At 43.2% G+C, this 23,384-nt stretch overlaps 1 protein-coding gene across 4 annotated transcripts in view; it reads right to left on the bottom strand.

The window, feature by feature from the left end:
* LOC119187510 (MAGUK family member discs large 5) overlaps window positions 1-23,384 on the bottom strand; it is a 192,635-nt gene that overhangs the window by 153,084 nt on the left and 16,167 nt on the right. For all 4 annotated transcript variants that reach the window (XM_075878718.1, XM_037435647.2, XM_075878719.1 and 1 more), the window contains 4 exons: window positions 17,539-17,697; window positions 10,367-10,672; window positions 3,820-4,062; window positions 1,056-1,299 (listed from right to left, as the gene is read on the bottom strand). In XM_075878718.1, coding sequence (XP_075734833.1) covers window positions 1,056-1,299; window positions 3,820-4,062; window positions 10,367-10,672; window positions 17,539-17,697 — 952 coding nt within the window. The remainder of the gene's footprint in view (window positions 1-1,055; window positions 1,300-3,819; window positions 4,063-10,366; window positions 10,673-17,538; window positions 17,698-23,384) is intronic.

Here is a 23,384-nt window from a genome sequence, read left to right as displayed (position 1 = left end):
CTTATAGTTATTAGCATTTTAACAGAGTCCACGCTTGCTGATGCTGCACTTATTTTGACTCGTCATCACTGCTTCCCTCGTCACTGACTTCTTAGTTGCTGTCTTCAAACAGTGCGCAATCCTTGGTGCCATCAGGCATATTGGATATGGCGCACTTCTTAAAAGAGCGCACAGTCAAAGTTATTGGGATATCGTCCTACGCTGCAGCAGCAGCCCCTCCAGCAATGCACATTTTTTTCATCCACTTCAAAGTCCTGCCCGGCTTAACCGTTGGATGATGACTCCGCAGCTAGGACAACTTTCCTTTTATAAGCAGCACTATAATGACACCGCCTGTTTGGCACCATTGAGCTACACTACACACCGGCCTGAACACTCACCACAACGATCAAAATAGTGGTTTCATGTGTGTACTTTTAAGCCAGATGTTGGCTCAGTTACGAACTGCTACAATACCGCCTAGATGGCGCTAGTTGTGCACCACTTTTCTCAATGAAAAATGGCGTGTTTTTCAAAATTCTTGAATCTAAGCCAACCCTGGAGTTTAAGTAACCTGAAAAAAACTATCAGCCAAGATTCAAATAAATACGATTAACTTTATGTCCACAGAACAACACAAAGCATTTTTAAAAAGCCAGTAAACAGCCTCTGCCCCCCCCCCCCCCCCCTTTTTAACACCTTTAAACAAGCTCGCCAATTCAAGTCGAAGTTCACGGCAATGACATTTGGCGAATACCACAGTGCCGTGGTGTGGTATTCGCTACATTTCAAAACACAATTTCGGTGCCCCTCACCAGTGCCTGTCCAATACTGTTTGCCCATCAAGTGACATAATTAGGCTTGTGTGAATATTCAAACACTTCAAATATTTGAATAAATATTCATGCATTTGAATTTGCTTCAATTCAAATTTAAATTATTCACAATTTTTAAGCATAATAATAAGTATAGACTACTTGATTGACCTACTTGCTACACTACGACCTTTTGGGAGAGAATCATGAGGGGAAAAACGTGGCAAGCAAATGGGTAGCATTAGATTTGTTAATGCTCACCAGCCAGCTCCACCTGCAGACGTTCCATGTTACGACGAAGGTTTTCCATTTCTTGATTAGTTTGCTCAGCATCTGCCAAGGAGGATGGCAATGAGTCTTTGCGCGCTGCCTCAGCTCGGCTAGCATCCTCTGAACTAGATTGTTGGTTGCACTCCGCTTGCTTCTCTCGTAGGTCGCTCAGCTCTTTGAGTGCACGATCTCTATCTTGAAGGGCAGACGCTATCTCTCGCTTTAGGCCCTCCATCTGGCAAAAATATCATAAAGAAGAGGTTAGGCACTCACTGAAGTATTTAGTGCCTGCTAAGCACAAAACGCTAGACATGGAGACTCTTGAGCATTTCACCCGTGACACACTCATTTTGACTTTAGGCAGATTTTGCTGTGAAATTGACCGCAAAGCTGGCATGCTCGCAAGAGTGGGCTGATCATGGAGCTAGTGCAATAGTGAAGCACGCTCTACTGGTGAAAGACCATACAAGCAGGCACACCAAGCCATGAATTTCGGAAAGGAGACGTACAGAGGCTTCCTTTATTATTGGAACTGTGCTATCTATTACGTGCATTTGTTACAATGCAGATATGCAAGTACCATTTGTCACCACACTGCACAAGAGACAAAATTGTCATCTACCTAGTCATATCATCGAGCTTTCTCAGGTTTCTGAGAACAGTTCGCAGTTGGCGAATTTTTCACCAACTACAAAGAAAACTTGACTGTGTATGAAGACAAATATATAATTACTTTTTTGTATCATCTTGTCAACTTTGTTCTGTTTGGGCTAGTCGACATAATGGCCCTTGAGATGTACTGCATACATTTAAATCATATTTAATTGGACCTGATAAATATTTGAACACTAAAGAATAAAATTAGCTACTCTAAAGTGAAAAACTATTTGTACTGGCAATATACGCATCTAAAACATCAAAAGCACCACTCTCGCAGTGAGTAAACCATTAGCAAACAGTAAAAGAAGTAAAGGCAAAAGGCAGTAAGCGACACTGGCTTGAAGGTTCCTCAACAGATCACTGATACTTCTGGTTTTCGATATTAAAAAAAAAAATTCTCCTAAAAATAATACTGGTACAAAGAGAACAGATACGAATGGGGCGATGTCAGTGATCAAACCAAGAACAAAAGGGACGGGGGGGCAAGAAGACTCTTTGTCAAGACAGCTTTGAGGACCTGCTTGTCAAAACGTTGGCATTAGCAACGCCCTGTGTTCACAAATTTTTTTACCTTAATATACGCTATCAAGGTGCAGTTATAGGTATGAGTTCCCATGCTACTCCCTTAGTTGGGGACTAAGTATGGTGTCCCACGAACCAGCTAAATGACAGAGACAGAGGACAACCATTTGGTTAGGACAAAGAAGTGCCATCGGCCATTTTTTTTTAAAGGAAAGTGCAAACTCCCCCCCCCCCCCCTCCCACTTGGATTTGCCGTTGACAGGATTCCAGAAGGACATTTTAGGGTTCAGCTTGTGCTGATGACTAATGCCCCCACATCTTGTTCGTTTCCTTAATTTATAATTTCGCAATGCAGTTTAGACGTAATGAAGCCCCCACGCGACACTGTTCAGAGTGAGAAATCCTCGAGGCAGCGCCGTTCGATGACCGTCGATTTGCGAGAAAACGGTGGATGTGTTGAGCCCACCCACAAGCATAGTGTTCAACAAGAACGGGAGGGAATCAGTTGAGAATATTTGCACGTCGGGAGGGCTTCGACCTTTTTGTCGACAGATGATAACACCAGCTAAATGTTCTGACAGAAATTAGGACACATGGAAGCACTTGTTCTTTATTCGTGAATGACTACATAGCGCAGTTTTTACGAGTGCTGACTTGCCATGGCCTTACATTGGTTTCACAATCAAGATGCGTGACGAGCACTTGGACGTGTGCAAACAGCAGTCACACCACATCGTGCCAGACGGCATTGGAGAATGCCTACAAGGGCACTGGGGCCTATAACTTTAAAATAAGCATACCAAGGAATGTTGCACAGAGTGATGAAGAGGTGTAAAAGTTTTTTTCGAAATATCAAGCTTTTGCTTTATACGATATGCTGAGTGACTCGCGGACGAAAACGATAACGTTACATGTTACTGCAAGTTCCCTTAATAAGAAAGAACATCATGTTAAACTTGCAACAAAGACACACACAACAATGCAAAGACTTAGGTTAGAGTGAATATAATGATGAAAAACACCTCACTCAACAAGAAGTGAGAGCATCGGTAGCATTTTTGAAAGGCTCTAGCTGTCTGTGTTGTGCCAACGAATACTTTTGGTCTATGCCATGTAAACAGGTAGACTTGTGGACTAGAGAACTTGGGTACAGCTGGCACACGCTGAACTTGAATGTGCACAGCAAGGCACAGAAATATAAAATTGTAGCTAAATGGCACAATCGGCACAGTTGGAGCACTACTGAACTTTTTACAAACTTTTAAAAACCTTTTTGAAAAAGGTAACTCGATTAAAGGCCAAATCTTTTCGCAACATTTCTTTTTAAGACTAAAATCCAGTATTCATCACAGGTTGGAAGCCTCATGCTTTTTTCTAGAATTATACACTGTAGCGTATACACTGTAGTGTTGCATTCCCGCAAATAGATTCTAAACGATAATTCCAATCTAATAACCTATGACAACTCTACCTGATTTCCCCTGCATGTTCAAAATTGCAAAATTTTTGTGTCATATTGGGAAAGTCATAGTGCCCTAATTGAAAGACAACACAAAGTAAGTATTAGACTTGCCTCATCAAGAGATGCTTTGTGGGCAGTTTCAGTTTGTCGTGCTTTGCTTTGTGCTTCCTGCAGTTCCTCTTGCAACCGTTCAATCTCTTTGTGAACAGAATCTCGTTCTGACATGATCAAAGTGTACTCCTGAACAGCTGCATTACGCTCTTCAGTTAGACGAGACAGGTCTTTAGAGGCTTTGATGCGCACAGCCATGGCTTGATTAATCTCCTTCATGGCTTCATCCCTTTGCTGCTGTACCTGAAGATACCAAAAAAGCAAAAAAAGAGAGAGAAAAAAAGAACAAGTAATCTCATGTTAAACTAGATACATACGGTAAAGTACGTTTTCTGATTGTACACAATATTGCTAAAATTATGCAATGGTCTTGAGCCTCCACATCCTTAATTAAAAGCTTACAAGTTCCAACAGATGACAAAAATTTCGCTCTCATGTCTTTATCAGATTTTATTACAATGACCTAAAGGAAATTACCATTTAACTACATAAGCAACACAATTTTTTCATTTATGAAAGTGGTACTCTAGCTGTCCATATAGTACAATGTACAGCAAAAACCACATGAATTCCAACTCTGTTATTTTTAAAACCCACTTAATGCAAAGTATTTCTGCAATACCGTACTTAGCAATGTAAGCTTGAGCGGGTAATTTGAAGCAGCGTTCAGCACCAGCCCAGTTAACTAGAAAACTATGGGTGCCAATTTATGATGCTGATATCGCCGCAAATTCAAAGAAAAGATGGCCCTTAGGAGCCACAAAGCAGTGCAGGGTGGTGATACTAATGAGTTACAGGTAGAGCACCCTAGCCTCAATGTTAAAACACAGTCAGCATGTCACATGTTTCTTGTACATTAGTGCATCATGATTTACCCATTCGTTCTGTGAATATAAAGAAAGTAATAAACAACAGTCTGACAGAATTAGCAACGTATGCGAACTTAGGATTGATAGTCACTCCATAAATTTGCACACTGGCAGTGCTGGTGGGCTTCTTGCCTGCGAACAGTACGTCAAAAACTCAGTTCAAAAACTTCAGTTGTTTACTAGCCAAAACACATGTTAGGTATAACTACACATTATTGAACTATTTATTTTAGCAGAAAGAATGATGAATGGTCGGATCATGACACACTGACACTGCAAAAAGCAGGTGACGTGCTGCCTGTGCATCACCACTGTGTTGAAGTTAAGCACATCTTTTCCGCAGGTGTCTTTTTTTTTTTTCTACGCTGGCAGCCGCGAAACCCGGCATTCCTGCGTGTTTGCGGCAGAATTGGAAATGGTATTGCTGAAAAACACAATCGTTGGAGCCGCAAACTAGCCGGCACAGCAAACAATCATCTTTGATTACTTTTAATAAGTTCCTAGCATCTCACTTTTTGTATGTTTCATTAATTAAAAAAGCCACTTAATTCAAAGACTTCTCCCAGTCCCAGTTACTTCAAAATAACGATGCTTTACTGTAAATGGGCAGTCCCAAAAGTTTATGCCCGAACGTTTATGCGGAGCATCGGCTAAATATATGGACAACATGTAGTGTCGCAACTCATTGTCTAGCCAAAAGGGCACAATAGACATTTGATATGAGATCGATTGCCGTATGACAAGATAGATTTGTAAGTAGGTGCGTATATTTTACACAAACCATCCTCAAAGAGCCCCTAAACCACCTAGCGGTCATACACAGCAGTTGTACACAAATCTACAACAAACAAGAAGCTGCAAAAATTTTTTATAACAGTGCTGTAATGGTTTAGTTACAGGTATTTAATGATTAACAACACAGCTGCCATTCATTTCTCACTTTCCTTCACTATGCTCATGCCATCCTGTCTTTCCACCTTGGCAGAGGCTCCTTTGAGCGCCACGCAAAAACTATATCAACAGATGCTCCATGTTTGCACTCTTATCTAGGTTCTAAGCTTCAGCTTCTGGTGACAATGATGCTATGCTTCTGAGAAGCCCACGGTCGTAGCTTTGCCACCTCAACTCATGCTTCAAACATGACATGAAATGCGTCAGCCTATCGATGTCACAGATTGTCTACAACTGAGGGTGTGCAATGTACACAGCAAGAAACCCTTTTAGAAGCGGCAAGTGCGCTTCCCTGCACTGCATATTTGCCCTACTAATGGCGGCACCTGTCTTGCTTCAAATGAAGACGAGGTCCTAGTCGAACATGCCGGGGCTCGTCTATTATGCGCATTAATGTCAAGAGAGCTGAGCCTACATTTTCCATGTCATAGCACAAGTGACCTTCCCTTGACCACGTCGTTTGCAGAAAGCGACTAGCCGCCATTAGTCAGGCAAACTGCATAGCGGGAAAACTAGCTTTACAACTATGAAAAGGGTCTATTCTGCCCAATTTAGCCGGCAACTGCTCAGAACTAAGCTGACATAGCAAACCCTTGAGATATAGTTGTAACAAAAATATTGTATTGACTGAAGCCTTCCCACAACCGAAATAAATTTTTCCAGAGTTGTCACCAGCAATTTCATGAAGATGGCAGTGAGCTAATGTCACGGAGCAAAGAGTGGAAACATAAAGATGAGCTAGAGGAAAAAAAGTGTGGAAGAACAAAAGAAAACTCAAAGTGATCATTGTTTTCTTGAGTACTAAAAAATTGTACACCGCAAATTTGTACCTGAAGATGAAGCTGTCAATGCAGCTTACTACATAACAGTCTTGAAGCTCTTCAGATATTGCATGCACCATATGTGGCCAAATTTGTTAAAAGAGGAGCGCTATACACTCAAACATGAACAGAATGAACACGGATATAAGAAAATATCGGTAATAACAAAGTAAATGAAAAACTCTTGCAATAGATACAGTGTTAGAAATAACCTTTTAAACGAATTTTCAAATATAACAAACTTGTAAGATCTTGATCTTTCTTGTAAGATCAAACCTTGTTATATAATGAGGCTTGAGTGTATTCTGCACCACAATAATGCGGCTGTTAATTTTACATTTGCAATAATAGTGTTCAAGTCCTAAGCCTGTAATAAGGAATTACAAAAAACAAGGCATGCAGGACACAAGAAGAAAGTCAACAGGCCACAAATGCAGACTAACAACTGCAAAGGTGTGCAATTGAGGAAATAGAGGAGGCATGAAAACTTATTTGTACATACCAAGGAAATAGATAAATTATCAATTCAGCATGCATGGGAGTCTAGATGAAAAATAACTGTTAAGGCATTTGATTTTCTCTTTATGCAATTTCATTGGTTGTTGGCTCCTGCATGTGCTACCACTATCAATATGCCATGCCTCAATCATCAGGCACATTTCTTTATTCCTGTGCCTGAACAAAACTGCGCATTCAACTAATTTTTACATGCATTTTGACTCCCTACAATGTAAAGAAGATTAGAAGGTAAGCTTCCAATAAACTATCTCTCATGTTCTAATGATCTCTTGTTAACACAGCAGCCCACCTGGCTGACGTAGAAGTGGCCCAGGTTAAAACGAACCTTATGCACTAGACCTGTACGGTATGCATGGCTATCAGTGAATTTGTTGGTGTGTTTTACAAAACATGTTAAGTCTGCTCCTTGTCTATTAATTGCTCATTCTTTTTCTGCCCAATGGCCAAAATTTTATCTAGCTTAGTGGCAGCAATAAAAACATTACCCCCTGTCTATTTCCCACTTCTTTTAACCAGTGAGATATGTAACAGGAGATACGGAAAATTGTTAGGTCATCTGGCAACAGTGAGCCAGATGTTTTGAGCTGCCATCTTGATGTAGTCAAGAGGTTGTGGCATGCACATAAAGTAGTTGCCATGGCTGCGCACTGAATCTAATGTTTTATTGCATCAATTCAGCAGCTCATAGCAGTCATGCGAGCGAGCGTTGCCATTCATTCACAGTATTATTGTTATACACAGATCTCCAAGTCTGTGCATTTCCTTATCTACATGTGAGTTGACAAATGAGTATATGGCACAAATTGGCACTCACTGTGCAGAGCATTTTATAGCCCTCACAATCCTTCTTTATGGTGACAAAGAATGTAATGCTACAAACCTATAACGAAACCAGACGAATTATTGCGAACATAATGCAAGAGTGGCTCAGTAGCTTTGTTTTTCTAATAACTTCATCACTACACTTTTGTAAAATATATTTCGCACCCAAGCAATGTGTGTGGTAGAATTATCCCCATGCATGCACAATATCCCTCAATACAGTGTAGACCCCTATTAACGTAACCGCTTGTAGTGCAGAACCGGTTACAATGAGGTCTTTTTCGACTCCCGTTTAACCTCCCAAAGAACCTTAAGTATACCCATACAGCTTATTGCGAAGTCCCCCAAGCTGAAAGACTGGTTATAATGCAGTTGCCGGAAAATCTTTGTGACAAATGCGGTAGCGAATGCGCGTCTCAAAGGAGGCGTGCTGAGTGCACTGCTGGGGAGCAAGCAACGAGGTCGTTACAGAGGAGGGGGGGGGGGGGGGGGGGAACGGAGTGAACGAACGAAGGCCAGAGGGAACAAAGAGAAAAAAAGGTGGGGGGGGGGGGGGGGGTTGCCTCGGCGACGGATAAGCCTTTGCCCCAACACCGCCGCTGCTGTGTACTAGTGTCGCTTGCGTAGCTCCAGCCGCACGCTGCTCGACATGGCACGTGTGATCCTGTCATTATCAGCTGCGCTTAACATTTTCATGTCTGATGAAGGGTCGTTGTTATAGAGCTTGCTACAGAGATCGCGTTTGCTACCTCGTCTGCAAGTTTAAAACCTTTTACGGCTTTATGACGCTAGCTTTCACCTTTGCTGCCAGTTCTCTGCCTACGTTATAGGCTTTTCGTCGTTGATCTACCAGCCGCGAACGCGAACTTCATATCACGCACGCTGTTCTCGGTTCAGTGCTTGAGTGTGTATCTTTTCAACGCCGGATCTTTATGTCTTAGACAAACTTCCTGCGACAACATACCGAACGGCACGCTAGGCCTAATCGGCATTCTTGCATTTCGGTAAAGGTCACGTGCTATCCAAGTTGCAGTTTGGTATGGAATCAACGAAACTCCTTGCGGTGGCTTCACTTGAAGAGAAGGAATACATATTGCTAACGAAAATCAGAAAGGAACGTGTAGCGCTCGAATGGTGGCTCCTGGTTAGATTGCGACGTCTCAAAATCATGCGCGCGCCAGTGAAATCGAGTGATCGGCGTCTTTTAGCGGGTGAGATATTGGACGTGACTCGACATAGTTTCTGTGTAATGCGCATAATCGAGGTGGTCTTATAAGTAGTTGGCAAATTTTCGCAATGGTGCTTTGGTTTGTTAGACTTCCCCTCCTTTCCATTCATTTCGTTGCCAAAGCGTGTCTGAGGATGTTATTTTTTTTAACATTCAGAAACTTAAACGCTTTTAAGCACCACGTTTCGCATACTTCGATTCTCGGACGCACGAAGCTGAATGCTCAACATGGCTTTTGAAAATGGCTGTTTAAGTTATAGTGCGAATATTCGCGACTCCCTCGACTTACGTTATCAGCGGTCTATAGTTTATATACATTTTTTCAATCACATGTGAACAGCCTTTTTTAAACCCTGTTATGCAATCATGTTGACCAACAATCTTGCAGTTAATGTGCCTTGTTGCACTTTCATGTTTATTTGTACTCTCTTTTGATTATTAGCTGTTCCCTTTTTACTCTTTGATGCACTCTTTGGTAAATTATCTGAATGAGGCCTTGAAATAAATTAATAAGGAATTCTGGCTGTTCATTGCAGTAGCAAAGCCAGAAACAAGAAACAAGCTACACAAGCTAGAGAGAGCAAGTGAACATTCTAGCTTGTGCAACTTATCATGAAATTTTGCCATCGTGCCACTAAGGACAAGTGTGTACTAACATGTTTTCGTTACAAGCTGCACAATCTAGGGTGAAGATTCTAGCTTGTGTAACTTGACATGTAATTATGCCTTTATGCCACTAAGCATCAAGTGTTTGAATCGTGCCTGACATATTTTGCTGCTCTGATTATATCTGAACGTCAGCCAAAGATTTCCTACATAACTTGTTTCCCTTTACTGTGAGTCACTCCATATTGATTGCAAAGGGACATCTTGACCAGTAAGATGTGCTCCTCCATCATATTCACAAGGTAGGTAGACACACATGCTCCACACATGTGCATCAGACAGGTAGTCTTGTCTGCTCCACTGGAAACAACCGAGATGGTGGTGGCAGTGGCAATACATTAAACAGCACTGCACATTTTGCATGCGGCCTATTCTTTCGCCATGCTGGAATTCTTTACTTGCCCGATCAAGGAACCTGTGACCTTTTTCTTCAAAGACCAACCAGTGCTCTGGAAGTGACTAAACAAGAATGTGACAATTCAATGGAAAATGACATTGCTGCTGAAAAGCTTCAATGGGGAGGACTTCTGAGAGTGCACCATTAATGAAGCAGGAGTTAAAATTAGTATACTGTTTCTAATGAGTAAAACTTTGAAGGTTCGTTAATTTTTCCTTTTCAATTTAATGCACAAAATTTTTGGGCAGAGCTTGTACATCTCTATTTTTCACACCTTGGCAAGTTGGTCACGGGCCTCATTGCGTTCACGCAGTGCACTGTCCCACTGACGAATGGCAGCTGTGCACTGCTGCTGCAGGCCTGTGCGGTCACGCAGGGCAGCATTGCGCTCAGCTAGGGCCTCCTCAGCCCCCTGTTTGAGCCGCTGTAGTTCCTCTTGGCAAAGCTCCAGGCGTGCCATGTGTGCACTGTGAGCTGCTGTCAAGTCCGCATACCTCTTGTGCAAAGTGTCATATTCCTCCTTCAGTGCTTTGCACTTTTGCCGGTAAGCAGCCTCACCACCGGTCTCCATCAGGCCCTCCTGCAAGAAAGCAGCACACAGCTATACTAGGGAACAATTTTTTAAATAAAACTGCACCTTATTTAAATTGCTGATCACCTAATACAAACAGCTCTATCAATTACAGGAAAGAAATCATCTATACACACAAAATAGTCGCTTTTAAAGAACTCTCTTGTCGGGCACAAACTATGACCAAATCATATGTCACCTACACCTTTGGCATTCTCACCATTTGCCGTCGTGTCGACCCCAACATGACCGAGGAAGACGAAGTAAGCCATTCGCCCAATTGCATCGCGGATGATGCTTTCAACTTACTTGTGTCTAAGAATTGTTCAACGATCGACTACATTATCAAAGAGTGCCGCAATTCAAAGAGCTGAAGAGTCGCCGAGTCACTTAGAATTCCTTGCGACTTCCGAACACGGCCACTACTTCAGCTTGCGAGGACCTTCAGCCGCCATGCAGTCAACCACCTACCAACGAGAGCATAATTTGCATCATGCGTCGAGAAATAGAGGCGGCATTTTCAGCATCTTTTCTGATCCATTCATCTGACGATTCACCACCGATCTCGTTGATTCAGTAGGTTGTGAGGGAGGAGCTGGTAAACGTTGCACTGCAGCTTGTATGTTTGTTGACGGAACCTCGGGTCAGTACCATAACACCTTCTCTTGCACCGGAAATATTCTGCCGCTATCGTGATCCTGCTCAGTGGAGAACTCAGGATGATGAACTCAGGCCCCCAACGCCTCGAAGATGGTACAGAACAAGCTTTCGTGTGCAGAGTTTGTTCGCCTCCCACCACAAGCCCTAACTTGTGTAACTGCAGAACTATATCTCAGTGTGCCGGATGGAGATTACAGGTCGCTCCCTCTCCCGGTGTTTTACTGGACCGCAATGTTTCCTCTCCGTACACCGTTTTAACTGTTACAGCAAACAAGGCAAGCCTTCCACTTCTGAACTTCGAACGCAGCCCTCAAGTCCTACCACAAGGTATTGTTTTCGCCACTCTCTCACCGTCGCACGAGTGCCAGTTCTCACCAGTGTCACGTGAACTGGCTGTAGTCATCCCGCCAAATCTGCATAGCGCCGACGCAGCCACATCTACACTGCACAACAACATAAACAAGATAATTGCCTCAAAGCATGGCAGGGGCCACGATGGGAAGCGGAGCCAAAGGTGGTGCGGGCTGGAGCAGAGTTTGCGCATACGACATGCGAGGGAAGTCATTTAGGGGCCACGGCTCTGTCTGACAGGACGTTTCTCGTAGTGCCTGCTGAACTTCGTCTCGGACAATGCCGGACAAAGAACTGACAGTGGGCGCCGAGGGTACTGATAACTTCTACAGTTCTTCGCGGATTACAGAGCATATGAGCTCTCGGAAGAAGTCGACGTGGCCCCCAAGACCGCCCATGTAGTCCGTAGCAGATGCAAAGTTCACTTGTCGCTCGTACGTCTGTGTCCGTTGCCGAAGTGTGCTTTCAATTAGGATGGCTTCAGCAAGAAACTCTGACGCTGTCTTGGAGGGGCTGCGTACAAGACCACTGAACAACTGCTCCTTCACTCCACGCATCAGGTATTGCACCTTCTTCTCTTCCGGCATGTGAGGGTCGGCTCGGCGAAAAAGACGCGTCATGTCCTCAACATACATTGCTACGCCATCATTTGGCATTTGCATACGGCACTGGAGTTCACGTTCACCTCGCTCTCAGCGATCGGGACTTGCATATGTTTCAAGAAGCCGGCGTTTGAAGTCCACCCATGACGTGAACACACCTACCCGGTTTTCGTACCAAACACGTGCCCCGTCATTCAAACTGCAGTAGACATGTCAGAGCTTGTCTGTGTCATCCCACATTTTATGAGCGGCAACGAAGTCATAGTGGACTAGCCGATCCTCAACATCCTCATGGACAGCACCATGAAAGGGATTTGGCGTTCGTGGTTTGAACAGCGCATAGTGCATTGGCGTTGCGCCTTCCATACCGGCTGGGTTAGAGTCGCTTGGGACAGTGCTGCCTAAGATAGTTGGGGCCGTCATCCCCTATGAGAAAAGTCCGAACTGAGGGTCCCGTCCACGGATCCTTCGGCGAGCACGGTGAACAGGCGTAACCACCGGTATGGGGCTGAAGCTTCTTGTACTGGGAGGGGTTCGGTGCATAGAATACCCAGCACCTCCACCAGTTGTCACGCGCTAGGAGCTCAAAGAAACGTACAAGGAGATGGGACTGTCAAAATCTGAGACACAAAGAAGGACGTCTCCGCTGGCATGGGTAGCTCGTCTCCGTCTTCTTCGTTCACTGGCACAGAACTGGCTCACTGTTCACTGGCACAGAACACCAGGTGGCAATATGCTCACCACACTATTAGCACAGCCGAGAAGGCCCGTCAGATCGCTCATCGACCCCTTTCAGACTCACAGCTCCGCCGAAAACATAGCTACGACAGCCACCATCGGAACGTCCGCTTTAATCCAGGTGACCTGATTTTTTGGGGACACTGTCGCAGCATGTTGGCCCGGCTGAAAAGCTTCTACAGAAGTATTCTGGGCCTTACCGTGTGCTACAGCAGGTAACTAATGATACCTATGATACAGCCCCTCTAAACCCTTCGATGCCCTCCCCATCTTCCGACATCATCCACGTCGCTCGCCTGAAGCCGTACCTCTCGTCCGACACCTGTTAACAAGCGCCTGGTCGGCGCTATCGCGGCCGGAAGCCGACGTTGCGGGGTTGCGGCTATTTATATGCGGGGTGGTGTGAAGAAGAGGACGACGACGTGTTTAGTGTTCAAAATACACAACGGCCGCTATCTTGACTGCTGGACTATTTTTCTACTTTAAAGTAGTAAATACATTCGCAACAATACGTATGCATGTATACATTTACAAACACACTGTAAAATTTCATGGTGGGTGAGATCGGCCATAACCCTCCTAACTCCCCGTTTCGTTGCCCCCTTCCTAGTTGATGGGGTTGCCAGCACTAATTCGCACTGGTACACTATAATTGGTGCCTAATGTCAAGCTTTCATTTCTTTTCAATGTTTATCTGTAAAGTAGAGCTGTACGAATAGCAAAATTTTAGATGTGAAGAGAAATTAAATATTAATATTTCAGTGTGAATTGAAGTGAATATTTTTTATATAATTTTTAAATATTTTTAAAATATTTTTGAATACACCTCAGTGAAATAAAAAAAAAAGCTGCACAGGATTTCTAAGCAAAGTTTTACAAGATAGCAACATGAAAGAGTTTTTTTTTTGGGGGGGGGTAGGTTGGTCAAAGGGGTGGTGTTACCTAGTTGTCTTATCAAAAATGAGGCAATGCAGAGGTTGACTTGTATTTAGTTACATGATTTGGTATAACCAATGTGGCGCTGACAACACTTCAGACATGAAAGGAAGAAATACTATTTTCTCAGTTTCTCCTCGTCCTACAACTTCTGTCAGGGTCCAAGTGTTGTGATGGACAAAGAAGAACATCCGAAGTTTCGAACGCTGAATCTCTTCAGCATCTGAATTTTCAGACACTCTGCCCAAATTTCGGGTTTTAAATAGCATTAATTGAAACTTCTATCTATCTCGCACCTATGATCTCGTAGGTTCGAACCAGGGATGTTGTGAGTCGACCTGTTCGCGGCCTTATCAGAGTTTGAAAGGCAACTTGGCTGCAATTTCACCAAGTGATGGGGTGAAGCATACTGAAAATCTGAAGAGGCTATTGCTACGGTGCAATGTGGCAACGCCTTTACAGATAAGCATCGCGAATGCACATGAACCATATGATTACAGGCGGTAAATGCACCAGGACTGCTCAATTGCTTACAACCCTTATGATAAGCATATTCAGCTAAGTGCTCAGTAGTGCATATGGCCTGCTGCAGGTGTACACTAGGCCACATGCACTATCAAATGCACTGTGCCAACATTCATGCTGCTTCTTTGTGTAAGGCCGCCACACAGACACGTTTCCTTCAGGTATAAAGCACTTCTATTATGTGGCACTCCGTGGGAACACCACCTGTTAAAATGTAAATAACCATTGAATGAAAACTTCATGTCTCAGACTTGGCATCTAGCTTTTAGTCATTCCGAAAATATGTAGCGATGTGTTTCTTGAACCCTGACAACCCCATACCCCCTTCAGAAATGACACGTATATGAGACATGGGAAATGCCTTCTTCCAAATGGCTGCCCCCTTGCAGACCTCCTTTTCCAGCACTTGCGGGGCTAAATATTGCGATTGTGGCATGCTAGCTAAGAAGCATTTGAGATCCCCGAGAAAGGGTGTGATGCACCAGAAACATTCTTCAGTTCAAAAGAATGAAATGAATAGAACACATGTGTCTGCCAAGCACCCACTTCACTGTCTCAAGTGTGCTCCCTCAGAAAAAAAAAAAACCTTGCTTTTACGTTAAAACACCTCTTGTATAAGCACCCAAAACCACCTTGGCTACAGCCCAACAGAGCAAGGAGGGCGAGAAACAACAGTCCCCGGCGGACAAGAAACGCGGTACTATTGTGAGCACCCTAAAACTTCTCTGTGATGTTGACAATACTTGCTATTCTCAGTCAACGTCTCGGAGGGAGCCCTGTCTGCAGACTAGTAAAGACCTCAAAGTGCTGCTAGCTCAGATGAGCACTCATCCCTATTTCACAAACCAAGTTAAGATACCTCAAAGAAACATTCATCACCAATAATCAATCAGAAGTGTCCACCCATGCAGGACAGCCAAACAAAACAAACATCTAGAGCTTGCTATTTTGGTGTGGGGGTTCTTTAAGAATTTCTGGGTGCGCACTAGCCTTTTGAAACATTTAGAACACTGCGCACAAGTACAGTCAAGCGCCTTTATAAGAGACACTGATATAGAAGACAAATAGATATAAAAGACACCAGTGTGCCTACAGTAAAATACGGGTTGATAAGAAAATGCATACAAGGTACCCTGCTTATTAAAGACATCTCATATGAAAGACGAGAATTGCTGCTTGGAGCATGCCTCTTATAAAGGGGTTTAGCTGTAGTAAGAACAAAGCAAGACTGAAAAAAGCAAAAAGTTAAAAGTTCAAAACCATGTTACTAAACTACATATGATCAACAAAGTAGGCCAGTAGAAAGAACAGTCTTTTCAGAAGAAGTGAAAAACTTCAAAATTCTTCCGTGTAGGTGATATGGTAACAATCTTTGCTAGCTTCCTTTTCCAGCCATGCTACATTTGCTACATTTCACAGAGATTTGCATAACTGCCAACCTGAAGACTGATGTACACTGACATAAATAATGACAGACTGGAATATGCCGCAAAGGTATGGGGGCTGAAAAGATTATTTTTTTTCAGGAGGTTCTTGTGATCATCTATCTTACAAAATTCATCTTGATCTTGAATTATCCCCTTAAAGGGGCCCCGCAACACATTTTGAACATAATAAGAAAAAATTGCTGATCAGTAGACAAAGCTGCAGAGAACGTGTGAGTGCATGCAGCAGGGCATCTGCAATTTATTTCACATACAGCCAAAAATCACTTGCTCTCCCGTGAACAAACTGAACAGTTCAAGAGACGAACATGGCCACAGGCAGATTTTAAGATCACAAAAGCATCCACAGTAAAATTTACAGTGACGTTCATTTTGGCCGACATTACTTGGTGTTTTAGTGAACAAAAAACTCATCAATATCCACTAGGTAAGCTTGGCTACAGCACTATTGCTTGAATGTGAACAATGGAGGAAGGAAAAACTGAAAAACTACAAGGGAGCGTCGTGCCACTCAGCCAATAGGCTGCATCTCAGAAGTGTTGGGTCAAGAACGAGGCTTTATGAAGCATTCACTCACAAAAGCAGGCTGCATAATATTGTTCCATCTTTGTTCCTTCGTGATGTGAAGCAGATGTCAAACCTATCCATCCCCTGCACTCAAATCGCACTCAATTCGAGTTGTGCACTCTACTGCACAACTTGAATTGGCATAATTTTTTTTTTTTTTTCAAAAGTGGGTTGAGGATGTTTATTGGGACATTTATGGCTGTGCTTGTACAATTAGCTACAGCAGTCTGTGCTCGAGATCTTTATTTTTCTCTGGCCTCTTATCAGCTCAATAACCAATTTTTCTAAGTTCCAAGGACCGCCAACTTTAGCAAAACCTTCTCAAAGCTTTGTGGCCTTTGTTGAACTACAGTGTACCTGTGTAGCAAACCCTATAACTCTACATAGAAAGTTTTGTTTAGAGGCAGAGAAAACAAATTTCGCTACTCAAATATTCCGCAAAATTACGGAGTTGCCCTCCCATAAAGTGATATTGTTTGTCAGCCTTTTATAAGCACAGACTTCACCAGCGTACAGGTGTCAGGTGAACAATGAGCTCACATCAACTTATCTCAGGTCAATCATTGTTATACCTAGAAAGCATCCTATGTGAGCGAAAAATATGATTGCGAGACTCATCCGCATAGAGTGAATTGGACAAAAAGGCTGCCACAACTAGCATTCCTCAATCATCACATTATTTGTCATCCTTCTATTAAGAGAAATGGCTTCATTTTTTACCTATGAAAATCGAATGCTATAGCATAATTTTTCTATCAAAATTTATAATTAATAAGTGATTTTTCAATCAGTCCTCAAAGGAATGGTCAATTACCACTTATACAGCACAGCTAACACCAGTAATAGTTCAAAAGTAAGCACATGCTACATACTGATTTACAACTTTTAAAGCGAAAATCTTTAGCATGCAAAACAATCTGACAAGCACTTTAAGACTGAAGACTCAGCCTTCAAACAGTTGGTGGAAACATTCACACTAGTATTGGTGCCAATGAGACAGTATGAGCTTTTTTGGCGCACCATTGCTTTGTGTTTGCTGCAAGAGACTCGCCTGTTTTTGATGATGAAGCTCACTCAGTTCTTTCTGCTTTTCGTCCACAATCCTTTGAAGACGCTTCACCTCCTGCTCTAGAAGCCGCTTTTCAGCGAGCAGGTCTCCGTTCTCTTTTTTCATCATGACTATTTCTTGCCAGTGGTCTTCGGCTTTACTCTGAGTAAGACACCAAAAAAAAGGCACGTTGCAGCAAAATACTACTATTTCCGCTAAAGCTTTACTATGAGTCAAACTTTCAGCAGAGAATAAGAAAAAGACAGCCAGAATTACTTGGTAATTCCTTCACATTTTAATAATCAGACAAAATAAATATGAGGTCATGTTGACAACTCAACTGTAATCTACCTGCAAACTATGAAATTCTTATTTCCTCCAGAACAGAAACAAACTTTAGATCTTGCACTATTACCGTTGTTGTGTAATATAACACAACGGACAACTGTCCAAGCATCTAATGGAATATACACTAGTTGGCATTCCTGATAAACTTCGCATAAACAAAGCACAGAGAAATTGCAAGTTTTCAATGTCAATTTAGTGGCCCATGAAAATAATGTAACTTGACAGCATCTGGAAGCATGACAGGTACATACCTATAATTAAAAATACACAAAATAAAACACAGACAAGTGAGAGTCTTCACTTGTCCATGTTATACTATGCATTGTTTTAATTAAAATAAAGTCAAACAATATTACTTTTAACATATAGTCTTAACACTTTTTACGGAGTAGGAAACTAACTGCTGTAAGACCATTGTACTAGCCAGTAGGCTGGCTCATTATTAATTTCTGCACACTATTAATAACTTGAGTACTTCAAAGAATAGACCAACAAAATTTATTCATCACTTACTTACACAATCAGAATTGCTGGAAAATATGATATTCTAAATGATACTACAAAGACCAGCAGCAGTACTGTCTGTGGAAGGTGTACATGAGAGGCCCGTAACCTTTACTCACAGAATTATTAAATATGCTATGAGGTGGCCCGAAACTAGCAGCAAAAGAAATATGGCAACATGCAGGTGCAGAGTAAATGAAAATTCAGAGTAGTTAAATGCAGCCACTTCCCTATAACAAAAAAAAAAATGTGGGCTATTTTATCTTGCACGCTTTAATACATTTTCAAACATGTTCTTGAGAGGTACTAGAGCTTGAAACTGCTCCTCACAATGCAGTGTAACCATGAGTACATGCAAACGCTTGTCACAAGGAAGTACCAGCAAAATAATAAAGTAACCGATACTGCAATCCACTTGAATGTCACTTTGGGCAAAAGCTACCAAATGTTCTTACCAGCATGGCTAAGCACTTATGTGAACATCACAGAGTAAATGTGAGCAAAACAAGAACACTCAATAGCATATACTGAAGTGCATACAAATCTCTGTAAAACCCAGAGCAAACTGTAGAAGTTTAAAACATAAATATTTCATTATAAATAAAAAACCACCACAGCTTTATGAGCTATAACTTCAATATTATTATAGGCGAGCTATGGTGTAGGCCTGTGGATTAATTTTCACTACCTGGGGTTTTTAGAATGAACTTGACACAGGTGTTCTTGCATTTGTCCCCGACAAAATTTGCTGCCCTAGCCAGGCCAGACCCGCAACCTTAAATAGCCCCTAAACCACCCAGAGGTCAAAATGTAGTTGTGGAAGAAAATTTTTGTACGAGTCTACAACAAATACATAGCCGTAAGAATTTTTCGAAATGGTGCCTTAATAGTGGAGTTAGACGAGTTTGATAATCGACACATGATGACCACTCCTTTTACTCTTTCTTTCGTTACCCTCTGCTGGTCCCTTCTCCCAACGCCGTTTTGTCCTCCTCGCTGAGTGTCCCTTCCGATCTTGCCTTGCTGTTGCCGTGGTGGCCTGTGGTTCTACGAATTATGCGGGTATGGACCCTGTGCTGCGTGGTGCGAACCTTGAGGCATCACCAACATGATGAATCCGCACATTGACGCGCTATGCCAGAGCAGAGCTTTGCGCAAGATGGAGACACCGCCACCGCAACATGGCGAACAAAAAGGAGTGCAGACCGCTGCTTGCAGTCTAAACAGAAGTGGTAGGTTTTTGCTAAACCAATCGTATGACTTGCACTACGCATCACAAATTCATTTTACGGCCAGAAAGGGTCGAAGAGACTGTTTCTTAGAATATGTGGCGTGCCCACAGTTCATAGCACTGCCATGTTTGACATCATTGATCGTTACGGCATTTTGCACATGATGCAAGCATTTACTGGTTTAAGGGCCCTTTTGTTACAGTAGTTAAGTTACCATAGTAGTTTATCTTTTAAACTTCCGGTGGTTTAAGGTAGGACACTTAGCGTTACATTAGTTGCTAGAAAACTCGCGTGTGTACAAATGGTGGCCAATGCCATGATAATAACAACAGAGTAAAATATTAGTCATCGCACCCATTTACACAATGTGCTCAGAAACAACACAGCCTCTCTAACAGGAGTGTACCCAGGCTTTTATTTTAAGGGCAGGTATTGAGGAGTCTATGCTCCTATATCTCTCTTTTTGAAAGTGTGGATAAGGCGATGTGCATGAGGATGCATGTGTAAATACATGGACACAATGAATGTAACAAAATACCAGCCAACAATCTGTGTGTCACAGCAGCCATATTCCAATGGGGAAAAAAATGCAAGAACAACAAAAAATTCACATTATGTGCTATGACTGCAACACACGGTTGAAACTGCCCCGCCACGGTGGTCTAGTGGTTAAGCTACTCGGCTGCTGACCCGCAGGTTACGGGATCAAATCCCGGCTACGGCGGCTGCATTTCTGATGGAGGCGGAAATGTTGTAGGCCTGTGTGCTCAGATTTGGGTGCACGTTAAAGAGCCCCAGGTGGTCGAAATTTCCGAAGCCCTCCACTACGGCGTCTCTCATAATCAAATGGTAGTTTTGGGACATTAAACCCCACATATCAATCAATCAATCAATCAATCAATCAATCAACACGGTCGAAACTGAGCAATAGCGTTCTACTGTGGCCTCTCTTATAACCAACTATGCAGTTTCAAGATTTGAAGCCCGCCTCCCCCCCCCCCCCCTCTAAATCTTATATTTCTCAATTTGATAGTTTGTGGCAGAAAACCTACATGACATGAATCAAGCTATTAAATCCTGCATTTTATCTTGACAAATTCTATATTGTGGTCAATATCCAAGGAATATGCACATAACATTCCATTTTCTTTCAAATTCATTACAATTAAAGTTTACCAAACAAGAATTTACAACAAAGGTATTTGAGTCACAATAAAGACTAGTAGACCTAGCACTCAACTCTTACAGGAGTACACCGACATATGCACCTCAAATATGCTACTTTAACCTTCCATACATTTGGAACAGTTCCTATGCTTGCAGTGACTTTGCAAAAGGTGAAATATTTTCCATACAGTACTAGCAGCTAGGTAGTCTTTGATAAACAGTTCTTGGAAATGCACGTGCCCTGAGGAAGGTAGTAAAGGTAGACGACGATGAGGACGGAGTGACACTCGTGAAGTTTGGCCTGGCATTTATTAGCCTGTGTGGCATTTGAGTATAGCCTGGGTGGCTTGTGTTTTCTTGAGAGTTGAGTAAATTATCCTTCTTTTATGTCTTGTGCGCTTCAAAGAGACCGGTGCAGCTAATATTTCAGAAGTGGGATCTCGCCATCCAATCGCCACTGAGAGTACATGTGAGTTTTATCAGTGCATGGAACTGGTATCCCTAACGCTAAGATGGAATTCACTGACGATAGAGACAACCTGACTGGCGGTGGAGACACAACATCTGGCCATGGCGACACTATCTCGACTCGTGACCTATTCCAAGCTCTCCAAGAAAAAGATTGACTACTAGTAACCCTGCTTAAACGACTGTCTGTGACCGGCACGGTGCAACCTCAATCAGCACCAACGTTCCAGGTGATTCCCAATTAAAGCCTTCGATGGCTTCAAGGATGCTCCATCAGCGCGTGAGTGGATCACGAATATTCGTCGCACGTCTAACCTTCGCGGGTGGCCAACTGCTTACACGGTACAAACTGTCAAAGCCCGACTGATAGAAGCTGCCAAGGACTGGTACCGTTCGAGGAGCTCCCAGATCACGTCAAGGGAAGAGTTCAAGACACGCTTCCATCGGACCTTCGTCAGCAAGACTCACGTTGCAGAAAGACGGCACAGGATGCAAGAGCATGTGCAGCTGTGCAAGGAGAGCACGACTGCCTATTTCCATGCCAAGGTGCGTCTGTGCCATGAAGTCAATGTCAACTTTACCGTTACGCGAGAACAAGTCCTCACGGGTTTGAGGTCTCGCAAACTCTGCACCATGCTTTTGGGAAGGGTGCATGACGACGATGACCTTCTTCACGACATCGTGGAGTTCGAGCGCATCGAACGTGAATGGCGGGAGATTTTCGGATCTCACAACCAAAGCTTTGCGCCATCGCCGGATTCGGAGCGAAGCCTGTCCATGCCAAGTAGAGGGAGCGCCAACTAGATCCAGAGAGAAGATCGATGCCTGAGGTTGCCGCTCGTCAACCATCTCGGTGAACGAAAATGTTATAACTGTAATGTTTACGGCCACATCGCACGCGACTGCCCTGACCCTAAGCGCCCACTCAAGTGTCAGCGTTGCCAAGCAATCGATCACACTCAACGCAACTGCCAGGCTTTGTTGCATAGCGAGACGAATGCTGTCGGAGAACTTCCTTGAACCGGGGCCGCTCATGTGTTGCTCAAGGAAGTGACGTTCAACAACGACTTCACTCTAGTAGGACTCATTGACACAGAGAGTTCCGGTTGCTTATTGTGTGCGTCAACGGCAGCACAATGTGGCATCAAGATGGTTCAGCAACCGACTGAATTATACGGTTTTGGCAGCCAGCATGTTCCCATGACGAAAAGCCTCGGTCATTGTAAGGCTAAGTTGAGCATAGACGGCGTTACCACAGAAAATGTGCCTGTCCTGATAGTCCCCGACGATGCACAAAGATTTGACATGCTTGTGGGCTGAATGTTCACCGAACTGCCCAACGTCACGTATGCAAAGGTGGAGAGCACGTTCTGCTTCTACTACCTAAACAATTGTCCTTTCACTGATCTGGTGTCATTGAAGCAACAGCTTGAACTACACATGACAGCGAAAGAATGTGAGCTTCAAGAGCATTCCGTGAATTACATCACTACATCCAGTGATCGCTCGGCGACTTAATTTTTGAGGACACTGTGAACGTGATGTGCTTCTTGAGAGGAAATCAGAAGTCACAGCGACTGTTGACGGTCCTGAGCAGCTTGGTTGGGGTGTCAAATTGAAAGTAGATGAGTGTAACAAAAACAACATCCCAAGCAAGAGTACCGGCAAGATTTCATTCAAGATGCTGCATGGCTACAACTCAAGTTTTTGTAAATCACAACTTCAGCAGCTTAGCGATACAGAAATTCCTTCGCAACCAACTTGGGAATTAACGCCACATGTGCGTCAACGTTTACTAGAGAATCCCAAGTGCCCGCAAGATGATTGCAATCACCAGCACTACCCTCTAAAGCCCTCCGAAAATGGTGAAATAGTATTTCTGAGCAAGAGTCCTATAAACACCAGTTTTATGTCTACAACTTAGCCAAAACGTGATGGAGCACTTGTCGACACACACGCTTTGCCTGCGGACACTCACCACATCACTGACTTACGTCCTGAAAGGAAAGGCAGATATTCAGGAGCTCCCTACGCCTCCCTATTAAAGAAGTGTGCTTCGTATAAAGCATCAAATCATGACAATGACGCATCCGGAGAATCAACAAGATCCAGATTGTCCAGTGCAACATT

This window comes from Rhipicephalus microplus, chromosome X (genome assembly GCF_043290135.1).
Source record: "Rhipicephalus microplus isolate Deutch F79 chromosome X, USDA_Rmic, whole genome shotgun sequence".
Taxonomy (NCBI): domain Eukaryota; kingdom Metazoa; phylum Arthropoda; class Arachnida; order Ixodida; family Ixodidae; genus Rhipicephalus; species Rhipicephalus microplus.
This window is presented reverse-complemented; position numbering and strand designations above follow the sequence as displayed.